The sequence below is a fragment of the Littorina saxatilis genome, linkage group LG17 (assembly GCF_037325665.1).
Source record: "Littorina saxatilis isolate snail1 linkage group LG17, US_GU_Lsax_2.0, whole genome shotgun sequence".
NCBI classification, from domain to species: Eukaryota; Metazoa; Mollusca; class Gastropoda; order Littorinimorpha; family Littorinidae; genus Littorina; species Littorina saxatilis.
Genome location: NC_090261.1, coordinates 27353911 through 27366356, shown reverse-complemented (window position 1 = coordinate 27366356; position 12446 = coordinate 27353911). Strand labels below are relative to the sequence as shown.

The 12446-nt window shown below is 39.6% G+C and overlaps 1 protein-coding gene across 1 annotated transcript; it reads right to left on the bottom strand.

Moving 5' to 3' along the window:
* Positions 1 to 1025: 1025 nt before the first annotated feature.
* Positions 1026 to 12426, bottom strand: LOC138953696 (protein cornichon homolog 4-like). Its single transcript, XM_070325589.1, has 5 exons — positions 12252 to 12426; positions 10633 to 10701; positions 9994 to 10106; positions 9500 to 9640; positions 1026 to 9103 (listed from the first exon to the last, which is right to left on the bottom strand). The coding sequence occupies exons 1-5, from the start codon at positions 12324 to 12326 to the stop codon at positions 9073 to 9075; spliced, it is 429 nt and encodes a 142-aa protein (XP_070181690.1). The 5' UTR covers positions 12327 to 12426; the 3' UTR covers positions 1026 to 9072.
* Positions 12427 to 12446: the final 20 nt, after the last annotated feature.

Below are 12446 nucleotides of genomic sequence, written 5' to 3'. Positions count from 1 at the left end.
TTGTAAGAACCCCCAAATTTAAGACTTGGTTTCTCAGATGTTCTGTTCATAACATCTGTAAATTTACCTCCAATTTAAGGCTCCCTCCTTTTTAAGACCCAATTTTCTTTTCTTTTTTTTTATAGTTCTTCAAAGGGGGTTCCACTGACAGCCTGGTTAGCTGCTCTCCGTAGAGTGAGAATTTTGTTGCTGAATTAGTTTTAATACTGTAACCTGTGTCAACCTGCGCAACTATTTCAGCAAACGATCCCGGGGCACTCTGCACAAAAAGCAGCCAGGCTGTTGATTTTGGGCATGTGTCCAGGTTGAAGGATCCTCGTATCACATGTAAAAGCTTAGAAAGATCTGTGGTGCTTTACACTATCATTTCAAGGAGATGGAATTCAACTTTAAGTGAAACTTTGCAGATGATGTAAATGTATGCAGTGGAAACCCCCCCCCCCTCCCTTTTACAACCGTCAAAATCTAAGAAAATCAGGTCTGTAAGGGGATAGTCTTACAGAGGCTATGAGCAGAACGTCTGAAAAAGAATGGTCTGAACCCTTAAACTGGTGCAATTCTGTAACACGTTACATAACCACTGGTGAATTAACAGAGAGAAAAATAAAGAAAAACGATCATATAGGTTTTCGCATCCATGGGAGGTAATCGGAACCAACCAAACAGACTGAGCCAGTTAACGCGACATGTCATGACAACCAGGTGACAGTATACGTAAAGTAGCGCGACAACCAGCCTAAGAGTTAATAGGAGGGTTCCACTGTGTAACTAAGTATATATATATGTACTTTTATTTTCCACTGTGTAACTAAGTATATATATATGTACTTTTATTTTCCACTGTGTAACTAAGTATATATATATGTACTTTTATTTTCCTTGATTTTGTTATATATATATATATATATATATATAAAATAAATATACACTATTTTGAACTTACATACTCACACTAGCACATGGAAGTTGTGGTTTCAGTGCTCCCGATTATGTCTCATTCATACACACAAGCGAAACACAGTACACTGTTTTAATACAAACCATGGATTCTTGAAATACCACCACTATTCAGGACATTTTACAAAACATACACAATTATGAGCATTTCATAGCATATCATTGTTTCTGTTCGTTAAAACCCCCTCTATACATTTACTAACTTATATCAAACACTAGCTATAGCTAAATGCTTCCGTTTGAAAAGATAATACAAAGTACAACATATACAAACTAAAAAAACCACCCACTGTTGAGATATAGTCGAACCTGCCCTGGTGACCACATCTCAATAAGGCCCCCCCAAAAAAATAGGTGTGGTTACGGTAACATAGCCAAAATAAATAGGGTAGGAAGGTAGGCAATCACTTTTTTTTTTTTTTACTTTTTTTTCTAATGTGTACAAATTAAACCTACTTGACAGGAAAATAAGCGTGCAACTCGGGCGATTTCGCTTTCATTGCGTTTTCTGCACTCGTTTTTTGTTTGTTTTTTGTTTTTGTTTTTGACAAATGTAATAAAAAGTTATAGGGTCGGCCCCTAAAAATAGGGTAGGTCGGGTTACCGTAACCACACCTATTTTTTTTTTAGGCCTAATGACTACTTATACCCACCATGACACCTAACATCCCCAAAGGATCCCCAGTTTCCATTTAAAAAAAAACACCTTTCCATAGCGACCACTTGTCTATAAAGACCAGTTTTGGTCGGTCCCTTAGTTGGGCTGATGGGGTCTATGTCGACCAAAAGAGTGGGATTCCCTGTAGGTGGAGTTCCTGGAGGGGGATTCCCTGTATACAGGGAATCCCACAGGGTGGAGTTTTTCAATAAAACTTGCAAACCATACTCGAATTTCTAAGAAATATCAAAAAAGATTGAAAACCATCAAATTCTACCGATGTCGCCAAGCATCACGTGACTTTCAGCGATATGGTATTCCCTGTATTCCCTCCACCTACAGGGAATCCCACTCTTTTGGTCGACATAGACCCCATCAGCCTTAGTTGGATGTCGTAGACAGGTTTGACAATAATACAACACAGACCGTCAGAACAAGTGGAGTGGGTAAGGCCTGGCGCTCCACATCTTCAAAACAGGTATCGTACCTCTTCACTAGAAAGGGAAAGGGTTTCATTACTTGTTCCAAAAAATCAAAACAGGAAACGACTACACAGATTTGAACTGAAGCTGACACTACATGACATTCTAATTTTAAAAATTAGCTGTACAAACAGGAAAATAAATGTGTTTTTGTCAAGATTTTCAATCCCAGGAGAATCTGATGTCTGCATAATTACAGCGTGCTATTACAAAAATATGGTCGCCAAGCTACACGGATTCATACTTACCAAGCGCGAGTTCTGAACATGTATTTGTACCCCCTAAACAAACATGTTATATGATTCTTGGCATCAGAAGGTACTTTACCTATTTTACGTAATATTCAACACTGGTAAGGGTCCAAAACACAGCAACATAAGCACACACACACAAAATCAAGAAAAAACAGAAACACACACAACTAACCAACAACAGTGAAATGGATTTTACAAAGGGCAGGATGCTAACAGAAATGTCAACAATTCAAGTTGAAGTTGTAGTTCACCTAAGGGCACCATGTAAATGAGATCTGGCCGGAGGTTTGAACCTTTTTTTTTAATTGTATTTTTTTAATGTATCTATTCTTTTTTTTCCCTCTCCACAGAGACAATGCATAAAATTAATACCCAAATTTCATTAGTGACCTTGACCATGGGAAAATCACGCTAGATTTAACACATGAAGCTTTCACGTCATTACATATTAATGAAACATCAATCAAGTTTCATTCTTCTCTGGCTTAAAATCACGTTTCTTATATAATTTCATATTTTATAATGTGAATCTATAACATTTTTTTTTTGGTATACAGGTACCTGTACATACACAACATTGAGATGATAAAGGTATATCGGCAGACTGACTGATATATATAGAAAAAACCCTCTGCATCCTCAACCCTGCCAAATTTTATTAACAGGGTTAAAGGTTAGGTTAGTTGGTAACTTAAGTAGAAAAAAGGTATGTGTGCAATTCCAGTGCAGTGGTGGAAGGGTTTTTTATACAGGTGCTTTTGCCAAGTTCAGAGATGAGTTGAACTTACACGTGTGAAATGACAAGAATTACTATTACATTCACCTAAAGTTTATCATGTCCTGAAATGATTATGATGTCAAATGGTGAGAAAGATGATTAAATTTACCTACAGTTTAGAAATCTAAAAATACGGAGCAAGCAGTTAATAACAGCGAGTAATCCAACAGAGATAAACCAATGCTTGCCTTCCCCTTAAGCCGGTGCTACGACATAAATGCAATGATGAAATCAGTTCCAATGATACGAAAGAGGAACAGGCACAATGCCCACCAAATTAATTTAAAGATACCTTCCTTCCTCTTTAAACCATTATGTCGGCTACCAATGATCTGGGGCGGGGATATAGCTCAGTTGGTAGCGCGCTGGATTTGTATTCAGTTGGCCGCTGTCAGCGTGAGTTCGATCCCAGGTTCGGCGGAAATTTATTTCACAGAGTCAACTTTGTGTGCAGACTCTCTTCGGTGTCCGAACCTCCCCCCGTGTGCACTACATTGGGTGTGCACGTTAAAGATCCCACGATTGACAAAAGGGTCTTTCCTGGCAAAATTGCTTAGGCACAGTTAATAATTGTCTACCTATACCCGTGTGACTTGAAATAATAGGCCGTGAAAGGTAAATATGCGCCGAAATGGCTGCAATCTACTGGCCGTATAAAATTTCATCTCACACGGCATCACTGCAGAGCGCCTAGAACTGTACACACGGAATATGCGCGATATAAGACTCATTGATTGATTGATTGATCTTTTCTGGTGATTATTAGACACCTTAAGAGCACCCTTTAATTTGAACACATACCAAGTATCTGCAGCTGGGTTGCTTTCTGTGCAGAGTAGGATTGTTGTGCGGAATTTATTTCACAGAGTTACATAGGTGTAAAATATTAAAACACTTCAGCCCTGGGACAGTAGGGGCGACCATCCCCAACCAGGCGCGCTCACAGGTGGCGGATAGTGAGATGGCCTTCAGATATGGAGGTTAGCTGCGAAATAAGCCAGGCTTGCCAGGACGAATAAGCAGTCGCGGACCAACTGGCGGTGCTTCCAACAGGATGGGGCGGGGTAACAGGTGGCACTGTTACACTCAAGAAATACCCCAGGTCTCCAATGACGGGAGCATCATGCGACCAAGAGCCGCATCTTAAGTTCTAGCCCTGGGGAAGGTCACCTCAGATAAACAAACCAGCCAGCTATGGCCAAATAGCCGGGTAGACTGGACTCGACAGCCCTGTTTGTTTATTTGTTGCTTAACGTCCAGCCGACTACGCAGAGCCATATCAGGACGAGGAAGGGGGGGATGAAGGGGGCCACTTGTCAAGCGATTCCTGTTTACAAATGCACTAACCCATTACTTGTGCCCCAGCAGGCTTTAGTAAAACTAAATTAATACCTACTGGAAGATTACCAGTTTCCAGTATGTTAAAATAGGCTTAACCTATCTACTGCTGGACTTACATCAGAACACTAACAGATTAAACTATACATGAATCGCGAGACAAGCGGCAAGAGAAGAGATTTTTGGAAAAAATACAGGTGAATGAGCAAGAAGGCAGAAAAAAGAAAAGAATTCATGAAGAAAAAGAGAGCATGACAGGAAAGAGGAACCAAAAATCTACCTAACAGCAAACTAGAAAGCTCCTGCGGTTCCAAAAACAGGAGGGGCTTTTAATTTCATAACCGCAGTGCCCCACTGCGGGAGACAGCCCTGTAAAGCCACCAGTCTAGGAGAAGGACCACTCCGATATAAAAACACGCTGAAGCCGGATGAGCTGGGCCATATATGGCGCATAACGACAGCTCAACGCATCAACGCTCATATGACAGACGACAAAACACTTCAGCAAAAAACAAAAACAAAAAAATGAAAAGAAAAAAGGTCCATTGCACAGAAAGCAGCCAGCTTGTAGATTTTTGGTATACATCAAAGTGGCAATAAGCTCTTCTCCAATGTAAAAACAACCATGTATAGATCTATCAAGACATACATGGTTTTTACTGGAAGATTCAAGGTATCTTTCACAAGCCTGATTATAACCTTAGGAATACATATCCCTCTTCACTCCTAACACACAAAAAGTTCATGCATCTTAGATTGCCAGCAAGTAGAATTGGATGCAAACAATACATCACAAGAACAATGTTAACCTCAGTAACTATGTTGTACCCACACACTCACACATACATTTAAGTAAAATGCTGAGTTTATTTATTTATTTGGTGTTTAACGTCGTTTTCAACCACGAAGGTTATATCGCGACGGGGGAAGATGGGATAGAGCCACTTGTAAATTGTTTCTTGTTCACAAAAGCACTAATCAAAAATTTGCTCCAGGGGCTTGCAACGTAGTACAATATATTACCTTACTGGGAGAATGCAAGTTTCCAGTACAAAGGACTTAACATTTCTTACATACTGCTTGACTAAAATCTTTACAAAAATGGACTATATTCTATACAAGAAACACTGAACAAGGGTAAAAGGAGAAACAGAATCCGTTAGTCGCCTCTTACGACATGCTGGGGAGCATCGGGCAAATTCTTTCTCGTCCCAACCAATATGGGACTCCCCCTAACCCGCGGGGGGTTAAGTAAAATGCTGAGGTAATCAAAACCTCCCGCACATGCACAAAACCCAAAGTTACACACATTTACAACGCCACATCATGAATTGCACCAACAGAAAAACGCCAACCTAAAATAAAAATGATACTCCAAAAGTGTCGCCCCAGTGCGTTATCAGGAACATCCGTATTTCTATACAAGTGTAAGTTTAAAGCCACACTCGTTATCGTAAAAACAGTTTGGCTGACTAAATCTCAGATCTTTCCAGAAATTTACAGAAGATAACACCATCCTTCCAGTTGGACACATACCAAAAATCAACATTTTGCTGTGGTAAGTTGGAAGTATTTGACAAATTAATGTCCTTAAAAAGTCACTAGTGACCTATACGAATTTGATTCACACAAAAATTCCCACATAAACAGAGAGCATATGTATATGCTGTTCATTTTGGGTATGTGACCAAGTGGAGGGATGGTCTTATTCCATGTAAAATCCTTGCCACATCTGAGTTAGTGTGCTGGACTGTTTTCATGGGGAGGAGTGTGCATGTGCCTTCAACATTACATGTTACACTTCACAAATACTGAAACATGAAATTATGCAAACTGTTCTATGCTCAACGACAAATGCAACTGTTCAACACACACATGACAACCCAACTTCTTGTTATTTTTACAACGATATGCACACAATCGACAAGCAGCAGAAATACCATAGAAAGGCAGTGTGGACATTATGGTGGGGTGAAGAATGACATTGCTCTACATCAAAAACAACAAATATACAGACATGCTCCTGACACTCAGAAAAAGTGCAATAATCCAGACAAATCCAATTTGTGTTACACGTACAACACACAATAAAACAACTGTATTAAGACACATAATGTTACATGTACACTTGCACTATTTACTCCCCCATACCTTACTTCCCATGTACAACATCTTAACCCTTGGGCTGGTTGTCGCGACATATAACGCGCTACTTTACGTATACTGTCACGACATATAACGCGCTACTTTACGTATACTGTCACCTGGTTGTCATGACATATGTCGCGCTACTGGCTCAGTCTCTTTGGTCGGTTCCGATTACCTCCCATGGATGCGAAAACCTATATGACCGTTTTTCTTTATTTTTCTCTGTTAATTCACCAGTGGCTATGTAACGTGTTACAGAATTGCACCAGTTTAAGGGTTAAAAGCCACCAATGATATGTCCAAGCTTTTACAGAGGATAAGAACATCCAAGTCATCCTTACCTTTATACAGAATAATACTAAAGTTTAACAGCCTGACTGTTTTCTGAGCATATTTAGTGGCATTTTTTGCTGAGTTGATGGCAATTTTGTCTGAGTTGATTTAGTATCTAACACCTACGTTAATGAGAAAAATGTATTCATCAAAAAGGCCCAATTCTCCACACGAAACAGCCGGACTGTTGATGTTTGGTATGTGTCCTAGCAGAGGATGCTCTTATTTCTGTGTAAAAAGCCTAGGCAGATCTGTGGGGATGTATGTGACCGTAAACAAGGGAAAGAAGGGATGTGTATCTCTTAGTCTTTACACACACACACACACACAAACATACATCAATGCGCTCTCATGCATTGAGGCCACTCTGCCAGAGATTAGATAAGTTTAAACAAATCTTAGTCAACACCAATTTAAAACTCAATGCTGCACTGCCGGCTTTCTTGCACTCAAATGTTCCCACAAGAAATAATCTCAAGCCCTTCCTTGATCATGTAAATAGTACACAGTGATCATGCTAGGTGTTTTGGGGACTGGTATTGACTAATTGATAAGAAGAATACAGTACATCGTAACAAAAAATACAGCCAGTTGTCTCGTAACAAAAAATACTGTCACATGCTTCTTGCAACTGGTCAAACTAGACTGTAATGCCAAAGCAAATTTGTTTCTTGCATGAGAAACTGTCAAATGCAATCTTAAATGGTAGCACAGACTTCACACAACCGTTGAACGCTAAAATTAAAAAGAAGAGCAAACGCTCGATCGAGTCACTTTCGCAGTTCTGAATATTATATGAGGCATCAGATGGACAGGAAGAAATTGCTATTCACAACACAATGAGTCACGTTCACATAAAATTTGAGCCCGGTCACTTTTATAGTTTCCGAGAAAAGCCCAACGTTAAGTTGTGTGTTGCCGAACAGAAAAGGCTAGTTATCTCCCTTGTTTTTCTGATAACGTTCGTAAAAGGCTACAGATGTAAATACTTTGATGTAAAGAATAATCCTACAAAGTTTCAATCACATCCGATGAACTTTGTCAAAGATATAAAATGTCTAATTTTTCCTTTGACGCTGACCTGTGACCTTGAAAAAGGTCAAAGGTCAACGAAACCATCGTTAAAGTGTAGAGGTCATTGGAGGTCACGACTAAACAAAATATGAGCCCGATCGCTTTGATAGTTTCCGAGAAAAGTCCAACGTTTAGGTGGTGTCTACTGACGGCCAGCCGGCCGGCCGGCCGGACAGACTAACACTGACCGATTACATAGAGTCACTTTTTCTCAAGTGACTCAAAAAGAAGAAGAACGTAGGACAGACTTACTGAAGAATGGCTGTATTATCTTTGAATTGCTATCAAACTACCGCCACAAGGGCAACTGAACGAATAGCTGAGGAAATATGCTTTTTATGGTTCCATTAAAAAAAAAATCTCAATCACACATTAGCATGAGGTATCATCGTATCAAAGTAAAAACTGAACATTCAACTTTAATTAATTTCATCCTGAAAAAAAAGTGATGTATTACTCTCAGTGGCAGCAGAAAACAGATTTAATGTACACACCATAATTGTACAGACATTACTTTACATCATACAAACAAGAACAAATACACAAGTAAGCTCACGTCACACAAGAAAAATGGATCATATCAGCTACACGTACATCATTTCAGCAAGTCGCAAGTCACCAAGCACGCATTCAGTTAACTCAAGTCACACAGCAGAAGGAAAACTATCAGCAATATACAATCCTCACTACATTGTGTATTTCACCTTTTCGCATCATTACACAGGACAGAGTTTTCACTATTTCACAGTACTACATTGTACAAAGTTCATAACTTTTCTAAGTACATTGTACCATGAAATGTTGAGAAGCCAGACTGAAACATACATTTGGCAAAACTCATCTTTCTTCGTAAAAGGCAACCTGTATAAAAACTAATCGAAAAAAAAAGGAACACTGGACACCTTGACATTTTTCTGAACATGACGGTAAGGTTCAGCTGTAAACCAGCCAGCATTCCCAAGGACCACAGAAAATACAACACACACATTACACATCGAAGGGGGACAATACTGTTTGTAATGTTGGTGTAGTCGCTTGCTCCTGGCATCACTAGTCTCCCTTCACCAGTGAATAAATCATCCTGAAATCAAACGTAGAAAAAAAGATTCAGAAAAAAAATATCATGGATGACGCACTTTCTCACCACAGCAGTATATATTCTAATATCAAAACCAACATCCTGTTAATTTCCTTCAAGTGAAGAATTGATTTGTGAAGAAGACAATTACTCCCGTTAACCTTCCTTCTAAAATTAGAATTCATAATTGTATGGAAATCAATATGAGCAATGATAATATCATCCAGCAAATACCACTGTGCAATTGTCAGACTTACCATTTGTTGCATTTGACCACAGATCAATCCCTTTTTCAACAGTCTAAAGTCTTCCCTCGTTTCCTCCTTCAATTCAAATTGTTCATAATTTACAGCCAAAATACCACTAAATTTATCATGGAAGGAAAAACAGCACACATACATGTACAGGTATATGAAGAAGAATATCAAGTGAATGCCGAGGCGTATAAGACTTTCTCGCATGTAGTTTTTGAGCTGCTGGCGATTGTGGATTTCCGTGGGATCGAACATGCCAATGTCACCTGATGGCTTCATCACAAGTCTGAAACACACCACAGGGTTACAGATATATGCAAGGAACGAGTAGAATCATGATCACCAGCATTGCACACAAAAACAGCACGCTGGAAGTAGAATAGAAACAGGAAGCAATCCTGTGCATGTTAATGCTAACGCTAACAGTAACACTAGTAGTAGTACATGTAATACTAATTGTAACAGTACGAACACAAGCTTTTTTTCCTCATACTATTTAAGATCTGCAACAGCAAGACAATAATGATTGAAAAGAAACAGTATCATAGTAGTTTCTATTCTTCCAGCATAAGACTAAGAGGTACTTATAGAAATGGTCATCAATAACTATGTACAAACTTGTACAAAAACACATCTTACTTGTAAGTGAGCCAGCAGCCGAGTGGAGCGTAGAGGAGAAAGATGAACCAATGACCCGTGATCAACAGAAGCACAACCAGGATGTCTTGAGCTATCACCTCGGGCAACACCCACTGCAAAGACAAAACAACACTGTAAGTGACTTCAACATGCCCCAGGTGCTGTAAATACCGTTTCAGACATAGTCTTGAAAAAATGTGATTTTGGAGTAGTGGACACGGTTTTTAAAACCTTGCTTTCCTCAACATTGCAAAATTTTCTGTACAGGTCTGTTTTCAGATTTATTTACAAAATTTTACAATCAGAGAAGTAAAAAAAAAAAAGAGTACAGGATCTATGAAAAAGCTGTGTAAAACTGCAAGAGGTTGTAAAAAGTAAAAACAGATGAATAAACCAATCACAACAAGAACAAATACTGTTCTTCACACTCTCAATGACATAAGCAACTGATAAACAACTAGATTTCAAAGTAAAGAAATGTTGTACACAACAAAACATTTATCAGAACAAACATGAAACCTTCAGAACCTACCAACTCCTACCGCAAAATCACGGTAGTCACACAAATTTCTTAATGTTAAAACCTCACTTTTAATATTCTTAACATGTATCTATACATGTATATATATATGTACTTACAAAGTTGAGTTTTTCGCAGCATGTTCTGGCGTTCAGGTAATCACACTCAAGATCTGACAAAGTAATTACCTGGAGGGTTAAGGCTGTATCTGCCGTTATTGTTGTAAGGCCCCCCCCCCCCCCCCCAAAAGGTGTGGTTACGGTAACATAGCCAAAAAAAATAGGGTAGGAAGGTAGGCAATCACATGTTTTTTTTTAAACTTTTTTTTCTAATGTGTACTTCTTCTTCTTCTTCTTCTGCGTTCGTGGGCTGAAACTCCCACGTACACTCGTGTTTTTTGCACGAGTGGAATTTTACGTGTATGACCGTTTTTACCCCGCCATTAAGGCAGCCATACGCCGCTTTCGGAGGAAGCATGCTGGATATTTTCGTGTTTCTATAACCCACCGAACTCTGACATGGATTACAGGATCTTTTCCGTGCGCACTTGGTCTTGTGCTTGCGTGTACACACGAAGGGGGATAAGCCACTAGCAGGTCTGCACATAACTGAGTTGACCTGGGAGATCGGAAAAATCTCCACACTTAACCCACCAGGCGGCCGCGACCGGGATTCGAACCCTCGACCTTCGGATTAAGAGGCCGACGTCTTACCACCCCGCCACAGCGCCCGTCTAATGTGTACAAATTAAACCTACTTGACAGGGAAATAAGTGTGCGACTCGGGCGCTTTCGCTTTCATTGCGTTTTCTGCACTCGTTTTCTTGTGTTTTTTTGGACAAATGTAATAAAAAGTTATAGGGTCGGCCCCTAAAAATAGGGTAGGTCGGGTTACCGTAACCACACCTATTTTTTTTTAGGCCTAATTGTAGAATAAACTTAAAATTTAAAGACAAATATGATTTAATTCACAATCACATAATGATTTGCGACTTCGTTATCAAGAATAGGGAAGAATAGTTAGATTAAACACTTGAGGTGGGAATGATTTTTGTGTGAATGTAAACTGTAATGTAAGTCACTTAATCGGTACTTCAAATAACTAATTAAGAATCTAGGTTTTCCAATTGCTTCGTTTCCGGCCGATTTATGTGGAGCACGTGATGCGCACACAAAATATTGGCGGTCTAGAAGTGTCGTCTGCGCAATAATCGCGGCAGCTTTCTTGACCGCCAAGGACGACCACGCACGTTGTGAGACGTCATTCGTTAGACCTCAATTGTACCGAACAACTTACAAGTGCATCCCTCCTTATGTATGGGATTAATTTGACATTGTCAAATATATAAATTCGCCTATTAAGGGTGTACTTAGTCGAATTTGATCCCTTCAGCTTCAGCCTTAACAATGAAAGTACAGGCAAGTATGCAGGTCTAGTGATGACATAGCATACATCACATGTGACTCTGACTCAACCATGCGGGAAACTTGAATGATCACAAAATAAACCAGACACATTACTGCTATAAGAATCATAGATCTACCGCTGATGGTATTTCGCGCAGTTTAGTCGTTATTACACCTGAGCAAATGCCTGTGCCCCTGAGGGCTGAAAGAATGACAACTCTGTCTCTACAGAGGTGCTGTACTCAAGTACTGAGTAGCACCCAAACAATGCTGATTTTAGGTGGTCCCACTTAATTTATTATCCCAAATCCCCACGAGTGTTCCAAGGATACAAAGTACACGGCGAGAAATAACAGACACGCTTCATCAAACAAGCAGAAGATGAAAAGCATCCCATCAGGACCCATGGCACCAGTTCTTGGCTTATTCCGCAAACAAAATCTCAAAAGTCTTGAAGAGTTCGAAACCGGAATCCAAGGGACGTTACTCTGACGAGTCGTAGCAGGAACAGTAACTCTTATCACCTT

Coding starts and splice junctions, on each gene's coding strand:
- LOC138953696 (XM_070325589.1), bottom strand. CDS start 12,326: ATGGGTCCTGATGGGATGCTTTTCATCTTCTGCTTGTTTGATGAAGCG. Junction 10,107..10,632: donor GCTGCGAAAAACTCAACTTT/GTAAGTACATAT, acceptor TTGTCTTTGCAG/TGGGTGTTGCCCGAGGTGAT. Junction 9,641..9,993: donor GGCTGCTGGCTCACTTACAA/GTAAGATGTGTT, acceptor GGTGTGTTTCAG/ACTTGTGATGAAGCCATCAG.